The 21,519-nt window shown below is 38.0% G+C and overlaps 1 protein-coding gene across 1 annotated transcript in view; it reads left to right on the top strand.

Moving 5' to 3' along the window:
* The first annotated feature begins 919 nt into the window (after window positions 1-919).
* The window catches only part of slco3a1a (solute carrier organic anion transporter family member 3A1a), a 38,311-nt gene continuing 17,711 nt past the window's right edge, over window positions 920-21,519 (top strand). The window contains exons 1-2 of the mRNA XM_056766632.1: window positions 920-1,458; window positions 8,060-8,498. Of these exons, the coding sequence (XP_056622610.1) occupies window positions 1,315-1,458; window positions 8,060-8,498 (583 nt within the window). The 5' untranslated portion in view covers window positions 920-1,314. The remainder of the gene's footprint in view (window positions 1,459-8,059; window positions 8,499-21,519) is intronic.

Below are 21,519 nucleotides of genomic sequence, written 5' to 3'. Positions count from 1 at the left end.
AGAAAGCTTATTTATTCAGTTTTCAGATTATGTAAAAATCTAAATTTAAAAAAATTGACCCATAAGACATAGGGTCACATACTATAGGTGTCATATTCTTGAGAAATAAGTTCCCTGGCCAGCTCTGAGCAAGTATATCTCTATGAGAAATATCCTTAAATGAATCCTTTCAAATCCCAATCAATATAAAGAAAAGTTTAAACCATATGTGACCCTGGATCACAAACCAATCTTAAGTAGCACAGGAACGTTTTTAGTAAAAGACAAAAATACATAGTATGGGTCAAAATGATTGATTTTTCCTTTATGCCCAAAATCATTAGGATACTAAGTAAAGATCATTTTCCATTGAGATATTTTGTGAATTTCCTACCTTAAGTATATAAAAACTTTATTTTTGTGAGTGGATGGCCTGCCTCAGTGCCCCGATTCACAACTTCAATGGCAATTTTCTCAATATTTTGATTTTTTTGAACTCTCAGATTCCTGAGTTTTAAACGGTTGTATCTCAGCCAGACATTGTCCTATTCTAACAACTCATACATCAACTCGTATTTATTCATCTTTCAGAAAATGTAAAAATCTCAATTTCAAAAAGTTGACTCATAAGACTGGTTATGTTGTCCAGGGTCATAAGTTCTTGTTCAGCTGCTAAATGAGCTCAAAATAAAAGCTTTCTCTCTTTTTCTCTCTTTAGAAAACATTAACCACTAGAGATGTTTGATCATTTTGAGTGTTAAATAAGTCACTGTAATATACACGGATTTTAGTATGAATTACTATTTTGTGTTATCTGATCAAACAAACTAATCTGTGATGTTTTCATTTTTGTTTGAACTATTCCTTTAAATCTCTGGTGTGTGGTGAGTGCTAAACAGCGCCTCCACAGAGTTACAAGACAACCGGTAGTCGGTAGAAACTCACATGTACGATAGTAACAACCGAGGCGGTGAATCAAGCCCGCGGACTAGAGAAGTACCGAAGCGAACACAACACGGCGGCGGCTCTGACACTCTCGGAAGTTAAACATGTCGTTTGGAGCACAAACCGGCGTTTTTGCGACAGAATGCACAGGAGGAGAGTTTAGTTCGTCCTCTTTCATCGGCGGAGTTTCAATGAAAAGTCTCCAACCTGTCACACGGCGCACAGTCTGACTGTAACAGTCGCAGTTTTACAGATTCATGAAGACGGGCTTGATATAGAAACACGGCGCCGGCGGTTTCACATGGTCGTTTGGTGGATGCGTTTACTTTCCGTTTTCAATAGTTTATCGTTGCATTTCTTGACTGCTTCAAGCGCACTTGCTTGCTCAGGATGCATGTGAAGAAACCGACGACCTCGGAAGACCCTCAGCGGGTTGACATGAAGAAAAAGATTTCATGCTTTTCAAATATTAAGATATTCTTAGTAGCGGAATGCGCTTTGATGTTGGCACAGGGCACGGTGGGCGCATACCTGGTAAGTGAAGCTTGCTTTCCCTTTTGCTTGTACACTTGAGGCTGTGTGCGCTTTGGTAATTATTTTATTAATCCATAGCCTTCCTGTACTTTAATACAACTTTGTGAATGGCAGAAAACGTGACACAGATGTGACATAACGATCTTAAGAGTTAAGACTGTCCACCAAACCATTATAATGCACCCTTAAGCATGCCATGCCTTGGTAAAAAGGAAAATTGCAAATGTAGTAAAGCCGCCTCAGCAGATATGATAGGTGTCATACTCTTGAGAAAGAAGTTCCCTGGCCAGCTCTGAGCAAGTATATCTCTGTGAGAAATATCCGAATCATTTTATATTCCTATCTATATAAAATATCGTTTAATACGTTCTTGGTAATATTTCACAAGTCTTAACAATTAGTGAATCTTTACAGCGAAGGGACAATCTGAGGGTTTTGTATTTATCTCCACAAGCCACATCATTCACAATAAGCTTGCTTTTTCTTATTTTTAAAACTCTGCTTGTAAATGGTAAACAAAACAGCCCTGCTTTGTTTGTAGTGTCAGATGACGAAAACACTGCTTTGTGTAAATGAGATGGTTTGGTGCTCTATACAGAGCATCACTATCTTTGATAAGGAAAAGATTTGTCCAGCCATGTCCCCTGTACCCATGGGATGTCTGATCTCAGTGAAAACACAGACCATATTTGGAAAGGAAACATGAATCATTCGACCTGTGCCAGAAAGCCATAATATATCATGGGAACAGTCTCATAGGGGTACCCTTGTTGCGGACTGGATTTGTTCCCAGCTTATGGAAATTTTGGTGTTTGGAAACCAAAAGCAACACAACTTTGATGCCCATGCCTTCCAAAACTTTGTGAGACTGTGAAATGTGCAGATTGCTCAGATTTATTTTGACAGTTTGATAGGGCGGTGAGCAAAACAAATCCTCCATGGGAATTCACACGGTAGTAGTTTCTTTCCTAGCTTTCAAACAGCTTAGAAATTTTCCAAAAAATGGGTTGGGCAAACAGACATTTGTGAGAAATGTCAGTATTTCCAGAGAAAGTATTTCCATTTTGGGATGGGGTCTCCACCCTACTTCACAGACTGACTCACTGTCTGCTATGAGGCATCATGTTCATTCCTGGGCATTGTGTCAGTTTCCTATGTTTAGCTCTAGCCCTGAGTTTGACTTTGCGCTGTCTGGACTTCCCCTATGTGCTAAGAGACCCAATGTCCTTATTTCATCTCCTGTAAAAACTCATAATGTGGCACATCCTCATGTAGGTTTCAGTGTGAATATATTGAAGTACTACGATCATGTCCAGCATGCTTAAACAGAAACGCTTATCAAAATACCTAATGAGCTAGCATCCATTTACTGATCCTCACTTTACATCAACCTTTCCTTTTAAGGTGTGATGCAAAAATGCTGGAATGCGTTTGCAAATTTCCCATGGTTGATGTGCCACGTGACAGCCCCAAACAAATCTGTGTGATTCACAGAAGCTCTTGAGCCTTCTTTCCCATAACTCATTTACTTCATGGCTGCTCGGTTTTCTTGTGCATGATACTAAACAGAGACTTTTAGATGTGTGTGTGACACACAAGACCACCACATGGCTCCAGTTATGTTTCAATAGAATAAAAACCAAAAATGATGTAGAGTTCAAATACTCTTGCAAGGTCATCCTCTGTGTATTTTTCAAGTGGAATCATCTTGCGTGTAGTAGGCTCCGCTTATGGGATATGAGAAAGTATTTTAATACCAATTTCACCTTTTGATAATGTAATAGACATATCTCATCTGTCTTCCTGTCACACTCTCTGGATGTTTTCAGCAGAGAGACCTGCTGAATATTTAACTGTCGCTTATCTCATACCATGCATAAAAATAGTGTTCCTATCACTATCACCACATAGTACTATCACAAACACAATTATAGCAAGTTCCTAGTTCTTTATTTAACGGATGGACCTAATTACAAAATAGACCAAGACTGTTGTGATAGAGTGTCAAAGTAGACAGACTAGTTCAGAATAGACTGTCATGATTTTCAGGTCTTCTTATCGCACAATTGTGTGCAGTAAATTACTCTAAACATTCCCATAACAATGGTGGTCTGTCCCGCCCTGAAACCCTGGGTCAGATAGGAGATCTGGACCCTGAGGGAGATCTACAAATTATATGTTTGCTACCAACCCATCCTCTTTAAGTGTTCACAGAAAACCACAGACCATTGTAATGGAAAGTTTAAGTATGGGTGCTGACTGTTTCCGCTCATTCATAACAGTTTGGGAATGTTGAGGCTGCAGTCTCTCCGTGAAGTTTATTATTCAGAAAGGCCCACTGTACATGGCTGCCTGGTAGCCATACATGTTCCAGAAAGAACCATTACACACTTGAATGCCACGGGATGGTTGTTCCCGACTCAGAATTTGGCTTTATATTTTATGTTATGCAAACATAACTTTAAGAGCAACAACCCAAGTTCAATTAGAGTCTTGAAATGATGTTGTGGTTTCATGCAGATAGACTATAGGACAGTGAGTGTGAAAGTCAGGGTGCAGTCGGATGGAGATGTTTGGAATTAGGTGACGCCGCTGGCATGCTTGAATGTATCCATGCAATAAGGTGGCAATCTTTGTGGCAGTTCTCGAGTGTGCACTGATATATGCTACGCAGGGAGGTCCAGCTATTCTGTCAACAGGTTTTAACTGCTTGGCTCTGACTCTGGGGCAGAAAAGGGAGGTAGATGGGGTGTTGCCTGTCCAGTGCTTTCGTCATGGTTCCAGAACGGGCAGGCTGTCACGTATCTCCGAGCAGAGCCAGTGTACAGGACATAGTGTGCAAACACACACATGCACCCCCACATTCATTCAGAATGAAGAAATTGCGAAGTATTTTTTCGCACGCCACCAAAATATTACAGCATTCACAGCAATGTGGCTGAACAAGATTGTAGCGGTTTGTTTATGTAAATGTATTATTGCTGCGTGTTAACTCATAAAGAGAAAATCTTCTTTAAAAAATATTTAATTTTCCCATTATTGGCTTCTCTGAAGCAACATACAATAGTAACATGCACTGATAGTCACACAAACAGCACTTTCTGTTTTCTGTATAAATCTGACCAAATCCAGTCGATTAAGCCTGTTTAACGCCACGTTTTTGGGTAGATGTAAATTTGGACCAGCAGGATCTGAGGTAAGGGATAATGTACAGGCAGCCGGTTGTTATCGCAGAAATAAGCCCTGACAGTGTGAACAAGGTCTTGTTTCACATTGAAGGGGCTTATTTGGCGATAACAGGTGGCCGCTTGTACAATATCCCGCTTATTACAGATGATCAAAAACTTGACATGAAACGTGAATTTGAAATATTTCATTTTTACCGAATGCTGACCTTCCCCGAGGAAAAGTTAAGTTAAGAAACGACGTTCAAAAGTCACGAACAGGTAATTTGGTTTAATCGTTGTAAATATAATGTCATATACAGTATGTTATTAAAAGACAAAATGATTTGCTTCATCCGGGTTACGGTGTGTTATTAGTTTTGAGAGGTTTTTATATGGGAATAACGAACCTGCAAATGCAGGTTAATTCAAGCATTCCAACGAGCCGTGTAATAATGCGTTTAATGTAAACTAGATTTCATGCCAGTCTAGTTTGTTATAGTTCTCACTGGAACACTCCGAGCACTCTTCATTTATGGCCATTATTAAAGAGAATACTCCCTGTAGCTCAAAAATGAATATTATCTGCATATCCGCTTTGTTCTGCAACAGTCAGTTGGAAACATTGAGAGCCTGCTGTTAAGAGTTATGCTGCTGTGCCTCTTACTGTACTGTACATGCTGCTTACAGTGTGTGTGCTATGTGAAACAGGCCTTTGGGTTACAGACAATTACATTCTTTCTCAAAAATAAATTCTTAAAATACTTCCCAATTTTCCCATGCTTTTGAATGCAAGCAAAGCTTTACTATTTAGTTATCTTTGTGTTAAAGCTAAAAGCCTTTTTCCACGATTATCCTTCACTCTGTGAGTGCTTGACTTAAACTAATGTTAGGAAGGCTTTGGGATTAGTCAGTTTTAGGCCTCATTTTAAAATATTGCACCATTGGTTCCTCGGAAATGTTTTTGAAATGTAGGTTTTGTTCACACACATTAACACAGGCACTCTGATGGAAAGGTACTTAAATGGAAAGGTGTGAGTCACGACTTTGACTGTCATATGCAAATTGTGTCATTATATGTATCAACAATACTTTATCTAAGTCATATAACATGCATTAAACAGTAAGTGAGATGAGCTTTGCATGTTTTATGTTACTAGCTAAAGATGAGCATTATTGTACGACTTACTTTCCTCCCTGGAACACAAAAGAAGATATTTGGAAAATGTTGGCGATCAATCAACATTGGCCCAGAGTGACATCCATTCTATGGACACAAAACACTGAGACATTTCTCATAATATCTTTTCTGTTGCACAGAAGAAAGTCAGTCATTTAGTTTTTGAACGACATGAGGGAAAATAAATGATGACAGAATTTTTTTGAGTGAACTGTCCCTTTAAGGCAGCACTGCAGATGTGCCACAGACTAAGGCAAAATGCAACAGGCTACTGACTACAGGAAATTGAGTTAAAGCAGATTTAGTTATTCACTCTTGTGCAACATCATTGCCATTTATCAAGAAAGGGCTGGTGACACTAAAACCAATTATTCACATGATGGTTTTTAATTGTTTACCAGTACTTTGCTGTGCACAATATAGTTTTGTGAAGATGATTTGCTAAGTAGCTGCTTTTCAGAGGTTCACAATAAAATGAATCGAGAGAATCCGACAGTGTCAGATAAATATGATTCAGGAGGCTAATGTTATAATTGTGCAATGCTATTTAAAAGGTCAGTTGACTCTGGAATCTGCATTATTCACAAAACGACTGGAAAATACTGGATAGACCTGTCAAGGAATGCCATCAGTTTAGAGTAGGTGTCTTCCGCTTGGGGGGGAATGTTGAATTTGGTTATTTATTAAAGTCGCAGTATGGGATTTCTTGGAAATGCAGTTGATATTTGGAATCATCACTGACGAATACACCACTGTTTTTATAGAGTTTCGCAGAGATTATATATTTTTGTTTGGCAAATCTGAATGCTAGTTAGCATTTTAGCACATGGGTTTTCAATGAATGGGTTTTCCCCTTATATGACATAAAACACAACAGCTATTTAACCCGCTTGTGATCTTAAAAGCTTTATTGGTTCTTATAAACGGTGGTTGCTAACAAGTTTCTAAAAGCGACTTTATCCTTTGGTGGGGACAAAAAACATCTTCGCTCATTGAAATCAAATAATGCAACATGGACAGATTTGGGGGACACAGGGATTCATTCACAGAGAAATTACCTACAGGGAACACCTTTAGAAAAAGTTGTCGGAGGTGTGATGGTAATGACGTTGATATCGAGCGACTGTATTGTGGTCTGTTTATAGCCTCTTGTTTGCTTTTTACTTCTTGCGATTTTTTATGATATAGGCTTCAAATATTGTGTAAATCTGATTATCTTCATAGACAAAAGGTGTAAACATAAACCTTTGTTAATCACAGATCTTACTTTTTGCGATCTTTCAAAAGTCTGAAGGAAAATGCGTAGGCTTTCGGTCAACAGAACCTACAAAAATAGGTCGTCTCTGCGATATTCTATTCTTCGCCCTCAAAATAATTCTTGCTCATTGTCTCCTTACTATCGCGAATGTTTACGTCCCCTGTTGCTTATTGGCTACATGAGTGTTTCGATGTTGTGTTCATCAGTTCGATTCACTTTGTTTATTCTCCTTTTTACACAGCCATGATTATGTACAAACACTTCAGCACACACACGCAACATTGACATCCTGCAAATATTCACGAAACTTATTACTGGGTGTTGATTTTAGTTTTTAACAGCCTTTCTAAGAAACGACTCCACCTTTCATTTTTCAATCTAATCACTTGCAATAAAAACAGAGAAACCTGCAGAGAGAGAAATTGAAACAGTCGTCTATAGAGAGTGAAATCATAGAATTAAATATTATCTTGCCCATCAAACCCAAATGATATCTGCAGTCAAATTCATTTCTAGTGCGGTGTGCAGAGATTTGCAGAATAAGAGAAAGTCTGTTCCAGAGGAATAGGATTATTGTAGAGAGCGTGGCCTCAATAGCTTGCTCTTTTCACAGTTATGCCATATTTGTCTGGCTCCTGTTTCCAAAAATGATCCATTAAATGCTTGTGATTGCTCTTTAAGGCTTCATTCAATTTCACAGGCTCTATTTCTGCCATAAGCCCTAATAATGACTGTGATTAAACACATGTTGAAGGTTTCACAAATTAAAAGATTTGTGAAAATAATTGTTCTACCGTGGTTCATTATTTGATTTTATGTTATTTCGTTATTGTTGAAATTGCGGTTTAATATTTTAATCAAACATTTTTCGCGTAGCACTTGGTGGTATCACAAAAAACATGGAGTTAGACTTGACAGCAGGTTTCTTATTTTGCTCTTGCCTGCTGTTTGATCGTACAATCTGTAAAGACATTAATCCATGTTTTGTTTCTTTCCTAGTTAAGTGTGCTGACCACACTGGAGCGCCGTTTCAATCTTCAGAGCGCTGATGTGGGCGTCATTGCCAGCAGCTTTGAGATCGGCAACCTGGCCCTCATTTTATTCGTAAGTTATTTCGGTGCCAAAGCCCACCGTCCTCGATTAATTGGATGTGGGGGCATCATCATGGCCCTGGGAGCGCTGCTGTCTGCATTACCCGAGTTCCTCGCCGGTCAATACAAGATCATAGACTCTTGGAGCAAAGATCTGGGCCGAGATGTGTGTTCCAATACCTCCAAAGCAGAGGAACTGTGTGGGAACAGAGCCAACACCAACATGATGTACCTGCTTCTGATCGGAGCACAGGTCCTGCTGGGAATCGGGGCCACACCCGTGCAGCCTTTGGGTGTGTCCTACATAGACGATCACGTACGAAAGAAAGACTCGTCTCTGTATATAGGTACGTGTGTTTTATGTTCTGTGGTTTATGGGTTAGCACGCTTTTTGGGTTTTAAACCTAAAGGCATCGTTTCTCAAGAGTAAATTGGCATTCAATTATTTGAAAAAAAGCCTGTATGTCTACTGCCGCTCCTCTAGGGCCTAATATGTTAAAAGTAGATTATTATGATCTATTGTGGTTTCAGGACTTCCGATCGTAAGTCAAATACCACTGATGTATTAAAGTGAAACAGCAAACAAGAAATGGGTGGGCTGTCATGTGCTGGAAAGCGGTGTGTGTTTGCTAAACCACAGGGTCAATTAGGGGAAAAAGATTGTGTGCATGATGTGTGTGTGCGTTGTTTCAAATTGTCTGGGAACACAATCCTCACAGTGTATTCAGCAGGTGGAAGGGTTTAACATAATCACTTTTATTTGTATGTGGGGGTAAGAAGGCCATGAAAAAAGTTTATAACAATGACGGCATCTGCGGGAACAGTAGACGGTGGGTTTTTGGAGGTTTTGACGGTGTGTACGCTGATCTGAATAATGTCATATGGGTGGGTCATATAGACAATAAATAGATGTCGACCAGGGCATTGGAGTGGGGGTAATAGAGAACGTAAGTTACAGCTTCTGCAGGTGGGCAGGGGTCATAGGATGTTTCTACATTTTACCGTATGGAACAACTGTTCCATAGCTCCTCACTATGCTAGTTATTGTTATCTATTCTGTGCCACTGTACTTTGATGACCTATTAAAGCAAATAAAGGGATGGTTCAGAGGCAAAACAAAATGACACCATGTTTAATGCACCCTCAAGGCATCCTAGGTGTATATTCTTCTTTCATACGAATATAGTCGGAGTTATAATACCGTTTATTTTGGCACTTCATAATGGGAGTGAATGGAGGATTCCAATGAATCTAATCCATTTCTGTGGAGTTACTTACAGATAAGGATACCTTTATTCCTGATCAGCAGGTTTTAGGCTCGATAGATAATTCTGTCCAGAGCAATTGAGAGAGAGAGCTGCGCCAACGGATTCAACATTTTCCCGTGTCACGTGATTCATGGAGCTTTCAGATAGTTCCAGGAATTTATGTTTTCTCTTTAAATGCTTTATTTTTTTATTCATTAAATAACTTGCGTCTTTAAATGGTTAAAAGTTTACCTCTGTTCAACTCTCTCTCTCTCTCTCTCTATGGCTCTGATTCTGCCTATACAGTTTCAGTTCTTGCATTGTTAGATGTATAAAGTGTGTAACTTCAGCTCACTTTGATGATTTTTCAGTTGCTAGGGTGACAAGATGATGATGTTATGAGTTAATTGGATAGTTTTGACTCGCATGTAGCCTTTCTATTCATATTCACCGATAACAGAAACCGTATCTCAGACACAGGCAGCAAGTCTTATCAAAGCGCACAGATTTCCAAGTCTCAAAGAAGGTCGGCCGTTGTTGATCTCACATGCATATATCTTTGTGATAAAGGAGAGAAGATAAGTGTTTTAAATGAAATAGTTCCATGTTTGTTGTTTAATGCTTTGATGCTCCATATTATGGATTGAGCAGCCAGGTGAAGATGATGCGATATCTGGGCATCTTACATTCTTTTGTCTTATATTAACAAAGTAAAATTTCTGATTGAACTGATAAGTATACCTTCTGCATTTCTCAATCATTTTTCAATGTTTTAAATGTTTGTTTTCAATCTATGCCAGATCCTTTCTATTCCCGTTTTTGCTACTTATTTGTGTTCCTGTAATTGTAACCAACCAGCATTTCCAAAAGCTTTTGAGGTAGCAAGGGCTTGAAGATTTGGTAGGTAGGAAACGGAAACACACTGATTTTTAGTTTGCAGGCTCAGAGGGAGATTTTGAGCTGTGCTTCATAGATAAGCTGCACAGCAGAGTTTGAGGGCAAACAAACGTTGTTTCGTTCGAGAACAATGTGGTATTGAGTGAAGGCTGCACTCAGCTGATCGTCTAAATCCCTTTGCTGCAGGCATGGCATGTGCAACATGAATTGGCCAGATTGTTCAGACATCTCAGAGTGTTGGTAATATATTCTCAATTTGCTCAAAACAACACAACAACAGAGGTTGAGAAGTTGTTTTGTTCTAGAATGTTTGGTGTCATTTGCAATGCACAAACACAAGCTAAATGTTGCATTTAAATGCATTAGATACTAAATGTAAGCAAGTGCATATACAGGGTAAGATGCATTGATGCTGGGAATTTGGGTGATTTATTTTGACACTTAAGGTTTGTGTAATGGCGCCTTGAAGGACCTTCTGAAGCAATTAAAGGTCAATAGGTTGATTTTTTTATTTTTATATTTTTGTCGTTCTTTTCATTCAGAGCTTTTTTTTGTTGCATAGCATCAAAAAAAGCCATACAGTTATAATAACATACAGCGTTTAAATAATATCTTTAATTAAATTTAACCTAAAAACAAAAATGGCCTTAAATTGTTTTGTTACATTTTCACATGTGTCATCTCATATGTTTTAAAGAATTCAGTCAAAATTCATGTAGCTTAATAATAAATTACACTGTAACTAGTGTAACAGACTGGTGACCAACATTAAAACTTTCAAATGTTTTAATGCCCCTGTGGTTCAAGTCATACAGGCATATTAATAGTCTTTATTGCCCCTTACCATTTATATGCTTGAGCAGACTTTGTGCCTTTTATTGCCCATCAGCATATGGCATCCAGGTCAGTCTGAAACCACAGTGATGTTCTTATCTTTGTGTTTTGACCTAAGCATCTCATTGCACTCACATGTTCACTGCATTCAGCGTAAACAGTCTTCCTTTGTGAAACAAGCTGAGCGATCTTTTTCATTTAAATGGCACATCATTAGATTCAGTGTTTTATGGTAAGATGCTTTCAAAGAAATCTGCAAAGAAAGGAACGTGCATGAATGATGAGATAAACACCTTCATAGTCATTCATTCTCTATTCCTACCCAGCGAGATCTTTGTTAGGATAAGTGTTTTGATGCTGAAATCTGATAAGAACACTAAATTAAGGTTTTATTCACTCTGAGGCTTTTAGAGAAATATGCTAATGTTGAATGACATCACCAACACCTGTTGGTCATAGCAACATATGAGAGAGATTTACACACTGAACTGCGATGCGGATTGCTTTGATCAACAAGACTGACAACAAGATGAATGCAGTTGTTGTCTTATATTAGCTTTCAATAAGGGCCAGATTGTATAATGTTTACAGTATGTAACATCTTTGCACATACACAAATAACAAAGATATGACTGCCTACTATTTTTTATATATGTTTTAGGATATGAAAGTAGTAGATACGTGACATAAACAAACACTGAATGTACAGTTTACAGTAAATGCTTAACAAACTTGTTCATATGAGACTATTATATGAATGAACTGAGACTTTTCAGAGGAGGATCTCTGTAGGAGTGTAGATGTAATTACAGAAAAAGGCTGGAATGCCAGCCAGCCAGCCGGCCAGCTATGAAGTGGGTCTGAACGGGCTCCGCAGCACATGCATACCATACAGCCTAATGAAAAACAACTCCCACATGGTGAGTCTGGCTTTTCCTGCTTCCTTACAGTAAGACTCCCACAAACCTCTATGCTGTGCCAAGGCAATTTTCAACAGGAAACACACAGATTAACGCTATAAGATCACTATTAGCAAGCAATAGACGTCTTTTTAGCTGATATTTGTGTTGAATTTTTTACTTTTGATCCTATGTATATTTTCCGGACCTTATAATACCTTCTCCTAGGACTGGACTGGGTTGTCTTTTCTATGTATACAGTGGTATGTAAATAAGTGGGCTTGGCTAGCTCATGCACAGATCTACTGCATGTTAGACAGAGTGAAACGTTGCACGATTCAAAGAAACATGGAGATGGTAAGCACAGATCAAGAAGACCACAATGCATACCAAGCAAGATGAGAAGTTTATTATTAAAAGAGGTATGACATCTGTGGGGTGGACATTCTGTATAATGCGATGAAATAGAATAACCCATACCATGATTCAAAGTTTTGTTCACATTGACCGACCCTACTCCTCTCAGGTTAAACATTTCTAGAAAACTGACAACAGCAACACTGGTTTAACCAATAATGTGAGTTTGAGATGGAACTATCTGTTTGGCCTAACAATGGAAGACAGTTTGCTGCTATATCAATATGCATTTAAACCAGAACTGCAGATAAACAAAACTTTATTTAATTATCTTGTTTTTTTGGGGGGGGGATTTGTTTTGTGCTTAAACAAACAAATACAGTTAGGGTCCCGGACTCAAAGCAGACATCGTTCCCAGAGCTTCTGTGACCTTTTTAGTGGCCATTTATAATTTTGGGTCTTCCCACAGGGCCTTGACTTCAAAAATACACATCACGTACATGCAGGGAACAGGTTTTTGCCATGACACAGGACTGCTTCAACCCCACCAAACTGGCTGTCCATGCTTTTTGAGCTTTTTACAGTAACATGATCCCAGTAAGTTGACTTAGATGATTGGATTCATGTAGCCTAATAGTGAGTGGACAACAGCTGCAGTGAGAGAGAGAGAGAGAGAGAGAATGAGAGAGAGCTAATTCAAACACATTAGCCTGCACATGTTTGAATACTAGCTGACTGATGATAAAGCAACAGATCAAATCAATAAGCGCGCCCATTGGATTATCTAGAGAAATGTGAACTATACGTTAAAGAGTCGAATGAACAAATGTTTTTTTGCTATCAAGAAACTCATAAAAGATTAAATACGCCCAATAAACCAACACAGGCTGTAGCTACATGTTAACCATGGCAAACGTTGGATAGAAAGCCTTGTTTGTTTGAAGTCTGAGCAGACAGTTCTGGGAAGTCTTAACCCAGACCTGCTCTGGGCCTCATCACACGGTCCAACCCAAAGAAGATATGACAGATAAGTGGATGATGCAGGCAGGAGAGGCAAAGTTTATTCTGCTGTAGGATTAGATGCCAGACAGTGCTGACACATTACAGTGGAATCCTTCTTTTTATGTGAAAGTCCGTTTAAGAGAAGTCTGAGAATTCTTTCTTAACTGATAATAGATGTTAGAAATGTATTGCTGGAACACATTACAAAGACTCAGAAGTATGTTGCACAGAATGTTTCCACCAATTTTCTTTTTGGGATTTTTTGGGCGGGGCGAATACAGTTGATCGATGACGCAATGGAGCTTCCAAGCATGCATGGCCCATCCCATTTCACAAGAGCGCCGTTTTCTGTTTTGTGACAAACGGAAAACACATATTTCAATCCCACCTTACACGGTCTTGAACATTTATTGACCTTGTGGAATATGTTGTGTTATTTTTGTTGTGTCATCATCATTGAAACAGTCATCACTTTTCTTAACCTTTATTATGAAGACCCCATATATGGAATTGAAGTGTTACAGGGTTTAGTTCTTGTATGTTTGTAAATGAGATCATCACGTTGAGAGAATGAATCTTAAGCCGATATATGACTCATCTTGCACCACACAGATTCTCCAGAAAGGGAATGTCCCTCCCTCTATCAACACATGCAACCGTCTATCTTTTATCAAGTTGTTGTTCACAGCTTTGATGTCAAATATTTTTTTCTTGATTTTGGATTCTTTTTAAAGGTGACAATCACTTAATATGATTAATATGATTCAACACATGAAAAAAATAGTCAAACAATTACTTTAAAAGTGTTTTATAACAATGTACTGTATGCTAAATATATGTGTGCTAATAATTAACAACACTGGCAGATACAATCAAACAATCTTTTTGTTTGGCAGTTTGTGTTCTCACACTAGCAACGTTATCTGAAGCCACTTAAAACCTCAAATGCATCCATAATAGAAATAACGTCATTGCTGCTGAAATGTTTTGACTTAACCCCCTGCCGGCACCCAGAAGTGCTCATAAGCTACTTAAACTCTGCACATGTAATGTCATCTTCAAGGATTAGATTCTAAATGGGTTTTTCCATCTCGTCGATAAGCTCTGTGCCAAGACCGCGCTTTACCATCTCCTCTTTAATTTGAGAACAAATTGTCATCTCTTTTCTGCAGAGGTGAAAAAAATACTATTCTTTGCAATCTATTGTATGTCTATTGTCCTCACTTTGCTGGATAAATATAAGAAACCGTCTCTTCAAGTCTCAAGTGCTACTCTATTTAAGTTTTTTGATAACTGACAGGTGGCATGCAGATATAGATCCTAGCATACCACTTACAGTTATCGCAGTCAAAAATGAATTTCTTGTGAAGACTAAAAAGAGAAGCTTATCGTGTGGGCAGAAATTAGAACAAAGATGATTATGTTGATGAGAAAGCTCGTCCAATCTTACAGGAGCGTGAGTGTGATGAACAAAGTGTAGAATAAGAAAGACAACTTGGTAATGATTAGCATTAAGAGTGCGTGTAAATGAAGTTGAGCAACATCCTTTGATTTCTGCCATCATTCATTTTCTTAATCCTTTCATTGACCAATCCTGACCGCCGACCAGACTAAACAAATCCAAGGTAATAAAGAGCTACTTTCCCTACGGGTATCTGCATAATCAACATTTGCATACCTTCATGAACCATCTCATTTTTGATTCCCATGTCTGCAAAAGCAATGGCAAATATTATAAATGGAAACAGGATGACTTAAACGGATCATTCCTGCCCTAACTCACGCCATTGAGTCAATGTTTCTCTGTTGTGTTAGTTGATGCATGAACAAACAGAGCAATGTTTTGATAGTGCCAGACAGTGTTTACAGGTTTGGGAAATGAAAATGAAATGAGAAACATGCCTCAGTAAACTACAATGATTGTTTAGATGTTTTACAAAATGTAAAATGCGCCTGATTTGAAAGTCGCTTTGGATAAAACCGTTTGCTAAATGAATAAATGTAAAAATGAAAATGCAGTGACATTTAAATTTCACATTGAAGGGATAGTTCAACCAAAAATGACAATTCTATAATCACTTACATGCAAAAAACAAAAGAAGATATTGCGAAGATTGTTGGTAACCTAACAATGGCTTTACCCATTGACTTGCATTGGCTTTATGTCCATACAATAGAAGTAAATGGGTACAGGGTTTGTTCGGTTCCCAACAATCTTCGCAATATCTTCTTTAGTTTTTTGCATGAGAAAGAAATCCATACAGGTTTGAAATGACATGATGGTGAGTAAATGAAGACAGAATTTTCATTTTTGGGTGAACTACCCCTTTATGCTAGATAGAAAAAAAGTTTATTTTGATAGAAAAAACATCCTTTTTAAACCTTACAGCAAATTTGATTTGGTTTGCCTAAAAAGCCAGCTTGTGCTTTCTTTTTTTATTTTCTCATTTAAATGCTATTGTGACTGCAAATTTAGTCGCCAAATTTTTTTTGAGCGGAAATCTGTACAGTATGTAAGACTTTAGGTCATGCATTGCTTATTTGTTACTGAGTTTACAAAATGCTTTGCCTAAATTTCCTCTCTGCACCTTTTTCAGCTGAGCTCAATTGCCTTAGATAGTTCATCATGATAACGTGGCATTTTGGAAAGCCCAAACTTGTTGTTTTAAGCAAGATGGCTCTGAATATCAAGAGTCCAGAAAACCCTCGGAATCAAATGCCTGCCTCTGTGTTGCTTCAGAATGGTCAGAGCGCGGGAGCGAGAACCGACCTGATGTTGCTGATGGTGATCCTGAAAACACATCATCTCCCATTCATTCAGCAATCCATGTGATCCACTGTGAAATCTGGGTCTGTCTCTGTTGATTACAAAGCGGATTTCTTTCTTTTTTTAGTTACTGGTGGTAAGTGGGGATCAGGGGTTGTCATAAAAAAATACAACACAGCGTTGTCTGACTGTGCAGCCATCAGACTGAGATGTTCACAGCATCAGTGTAAGGATTAGATATCATTGATGGTAAAGCAGCAACCTGTATTTTTCTCCTCCATAAATGCGTTGCTGAGAAACAGCATTGTTAATATTATTGTTAAAGAAAAAAAACAGAATAGTGCTGGCTTAGGTTTCAAAACAAAACCTGCTATCAAATGTGAATGACATCCACAATGCCGCTCATGAATAAACTTGCTCCCTTGTTTAGCAAATGGAATGTTGCATGTTTAATTTAGCCTCAGTACTGTAGATCACACCAACTGTCAGGAAGTTCACGTCAATTCTCCAGCTTATACTTGCCACATCTTGTCTATTTACCTCTTCTTTCCGGACGCGGTACAATTAGCACCTAATTACGAATAGCGGACATGATTTGCCGTAAGGGACACATTCACGCTGTGGTCTGGTTCCTCTCTGAATGCAGTTTGTGAGTAACAGGAGACCCGCTGTCGGTGCCGTTGAGCTGATAATTAGGCCAAGGCACCTGCTGAAGAAGAGCCGACCAGCTGTAGTCAATACTGCCACCCCCTTCTTCCATTGCAGCTGGTGCTTCACACCAATAGAGCCGTGGAGAGTCCTGGCCTGTGGCTTCTTCACGCCTGCTGCCCGCTTTTCTGTTCTGAGGGCTTTTTGTGTTGCTGGGCTCTGGCCCAAGGGAAACATCTGACACAGCAGCCAAAGTACATCAGGCTGGTCAGGCAAGCAAGGATTCTCTATTTGTCATTTTCGCTACATATTCATCTCTTGTTATTTTGCGCTCACGCTCTTTTTGACCTTGTGGTGCCATTTAGGTAGTCAGGCAAACATTGCAGATCTGTTTACAAACATGCCACATTTGATTTTGCAGATTCATTGTGTTAAAAGACTGCAGCAATGCAAGCTATTATTATACAACCTAATGCTATCTGAACTGCACAAAGAAATTGCAACGATGCCGAAGATGCAGAGAAAATAATCTATTGACACCAGCAAGATTTTTATTAACTTCACATGGAGGCAGGAAGCAGTTCTGTCAAGTTATGCTTAACAGTCATCAGATTAAAGCCCCTGCAGGTTATTGTTATAACTACACCATTCTGCATCTTAATCCATACATCGCAAATGCTATTTATTGTGTGCACGCGTAAAGACTTAATTTTAATGTATTTATTAATGTTGTGTCAGTAGCCGCCTTTCCACTATCGAGCCAGAAGCGGGCGTGCTAGGCCAGTCGCGATTCCATAGTCACTTCCACAGCCACTTTTTTCTTTCGAAAACCTTGTGCCAAAGCGAGCCAAGTCAATGCAACCATGACAGTGGCAAGATGCGTATTTTACTCTATAAAGACAAACAAATAACTACATATTAAACTCTATATAGAGAATTGCAAGACTTAATATGCAAAAAATAAATACTTTGCTATTATCTTAGAGGCTATTGGGCCATTATAAATAGTGAAAATTATTACAAAGATTTAAGGATTTATTAAAAAAACGTCATTCTTAATGGTCACATATTCTGTAATGACTGTCTGATAAGGGGCTAAAATGATAACTTAAACTATATTTGGGTCCCAGTGAAATTAACAAATACAATTCTTATTTTTTCTTGAAATATTGCAGCGTTTATAGTAAAAACTTGTCAATGTGGGTCACAATTTCCATATTCCATAAAATGTTATAATGATATTGTCTAATGTAACAGCAAATTGATTAAACAACCGAATGTAGGTCACAAAACAAAGGTTCACCGAAACCTTATTTCAAATGATTTATTTGTAGATATATCTTACAAGTGTTGTTGATCAAGCTAGTATATAAGCTTTTTGCATAAACACCGCTGAACGTCCATCATCTTATTTGCAGCCTCGTCTTTCACCAAGCCTCTCAGTGATCAGTCTTCCATGTGTAATAACATTAGTTGTATGTTCTTCAAATGTACTCTGTTTATTTTTTTATTTAAAAAACATTTACATAATGCATGAAGACTATTGTGTAATAAAGGAATGATTTGGAGACTTTGTTCATTTTTCACAAAGCTTTAGTTGCTGTTAGTGTGTGCTGTTCTTGAAAGACCTCGTTCCTCAAGTATAATTACTGTTACTATTGTATTGCAGTCTGTATTTCAAGCAGCGATATATACTAAGTGCACTGAAGTGCATTAAAAAAGCATCAGTGCTGTTTCATACAGCGATCCAATGTGAAATTGCAACCTAACAAGAGGTTTATCTCATGTAAGACCTGATTAAATTCTCCAGTTTTTGGTAAATATTTCCAGGTTCCAGTTCAATGCAAGAAGGTCTTGTAAGAAATCTTGGAATGTTTATATGTATAATGTGGTGCAATATGTGCATGCAGTGATTGGATTTTTGCCTTATAATTGACTCAGGAAACAGGTTTGTTTGCGACAGCCACTTGGTCTGAATGTTGATAGGTCCTGGGGTGATCTTTCTGTAATAGGATTTAACGGTATGAGTAAGTGCTGGGTGATATGACCATACATTTATATAACGGTATTTTCCACTTTATACCCGTTTCCCTGTATGTACGGTATTTTTTTAAACCACATTTTCTAATGATTGAGAGACGAAATACTGCAGTTGATTGACTTAAAATGCCCTTTTATTCTGTCATGGGAATATAGTATTCCAAGTCCAAGTATAGCAAGTCCCACAAAAAAGATGCTGTTTATAAAGATTAAAAAGGTTGCACTCATGATGATGAAGTGAAGAAATTGGGATGCATGACAGTTGCAGTCAAAATACAGAACCTTTTAATTGTGCAAATGTCTTGTGAAAACTTGAAACTACACAATTTCAACAATCCCCTTCTTCTATAATAACTGAAAAGTTTAGACTTCTTTAACAACTGACTAGCATGCAAAGGTAACTAGAGTAGGCAAATAAATAGAGAACTGGGCTTTAAATTAACTTTTTTCCTAGGTAGCACTGGTGCTCAAGAGTTCCCACCAAAAAATTGAGAACCATGGTCTGGCTGAGTAGTCGAATACAAAATAGTAACAATGTTACCATTAAAACATGAATGTGATGTACAGTGAAATGGACCCCACTGAAACGGTGTCGCGCTGCGTTCCGCGCATTGTTTAAGCAACATACACTGGTAATGTGGTATTTAAAAAATTCATATCATAACAAAAATATGCATTGGTATGTCGCCCATCTCTAGTTTAAGTTTAGCGGTTTCGGTTTTGGGGGTTAAGGTCATTGTGGTGGAGTGGAGAACTGTGGGTTTAATGAAAATGTGAACATTCATTCATATGAACTCTGTTAACCCACACAAATGCTCCGACAAGAGACATGCAGTTGAGGTTTTGATTAAAAGAATATCTCTCATTTTGCTTTGATGTTGTTAAATAACCTGATTGAGATCATGTGTCAAATATTGTTTACATTATGGATCCCTTTTAAAAGTAAATTCTGTAAAAAACAATTATTTCCATATTTACAATGCATTTGCTTCTCTTGCACTTGAATATATAGATAGACCCTGGAGCCTTAACGGTTTATTGTCTGATCGAAAGAGATTATATTACAATGCCTCTGTGAAATATTGTTTGCAGTCTAAACAAATATTTTCTTTTTATCTTTATGGCACTTATCAATTCTTGATTGTATTTGGGTGTGTAACTCTGTGTGCGTTTGTCTCTTCAGTTTAAAGGTAGTGATGATGTGTATTATTTAAAAATAACACAGAAGTTAAAAAGAAAAACACACAGATGCGCCTCTTGTTTTAATTTCTTGCATATGAAATAAACTTTGGATGGCATTTTGGAGTGGTCTGCCCGTGACGTTCAGAGAATCCTCCAGAGCTCTATTGTGATGTAAAAGTGTCTTATGGACCACAATCTCAGATTCCCCTGCAGTGCATTCCTTTCTCTTTCATTTTGAATGAAAACATTGTTTTTTGTGCCATGCTGTCACCTTCATTACATTGAGTCATGTCAGTGCTGACAGGAAGTACTCGGTTTCGCCTCATCTGCCTAGAGTAACATTTATGAACCAAAGACACATTGTGTTCCAGGTCTGTTTTATACATTTTTGTTGATATGACAAACTACAGTTGCTTAAAAATATAATCATAATTCACAGACTGCGCATCCATGTTTTTTTTTATAGATGACTGACTCATAAATCTCTGAGCATCTAACAGCCGGGGCTGTGTGAAATAGAAACCCATTTACGAGTAAAACCACAATGTGCGTGTCAAGCAAGCTGTGAATTATACAGTATAATCTTCAAGAGCTGAATAAATGCTTATACTTTAACACCGTTTTGCTTCATTTGCCTGATGCCAGACAAAGTCAAGTTCTTAAATGACTTGAACAGAAAGTTAAATGCGTCTGGCGTCTGAATGTTCCTCTGTTTGCTTGCCACAAGAAACCCACCTATTTGCATTTGTTTCACCCAAAGATTATGTGTGTTCTTAGCGCTGGGTTGAAATTTGACTTACTGTACATGAAAGGGATTCTTTCTTTAGAAAGAGAGAGGGAGGAAAGTAGTCAGGAAAAGACCATGATGACTTAAACCTGGGTCATCTGAAGCACTGTTTGTTTTTTACATAAGCCTTGATTATTTTGCATTTGTATTATTGCGTTTATCTAGGATTTGTTCATCAAAGCTAACAAATATCTTCAAATATCTCTGGTATAACCTTTACACTAATATCTTTGTCAAAAACACAACGTCAGAATCCTACTCGGATTCAAACTGACAGCCCTCTGGTAAGTGGCTTGTAGCATTAGTCTCTGAGTGACAGACAGTGTTATGTGTTTGAACAGCAAGGAAAAGAAATTAAGGGACAGATGCATTTCTTTGGCCAGGAGTTTACAGCATCAAAGCATAAAAAACTAACCTCACAAGACTGTAAAAATGCTCAACGTAAAACAAGAAGCGGCTTCATCCTTTTATTTATTTCTTTACTTACCAGACATATCAAATTTTGAATGAAAACAAACCATGAAATGAATAGAAATTTTGTATTTTCAAAGACTATCCTGGTTGCTATTTTCTAGATAATGAAAGTAAATGGAAACTGTGAGTTACAAACAGACTGAAATTTTAATTTATTCAAGGATGAGACATCTGGTTAGAAACAGAAACGCAGACATCGGATTTATATGTAGATTTTCAGCGTTTGTTCCCCCA

Source organism: Triplophysa dalaica, chromosome 14, assembly GCF_015846415.1.
Source record: "Triplophysa dalaica isolate WHDGS20190420 chromosome 14, ASM1584641v1, whole genome shotgun sequence".
NCBI lineage: Eukaryota > Metazoa > Chordata > Actinopteri > Cypriniformes > Nemacheilidae > Triplophysa > Triplophysa dalaica.
This window is presented reverse-complemented; position numbering and strand designations above follow the sequence as displayed.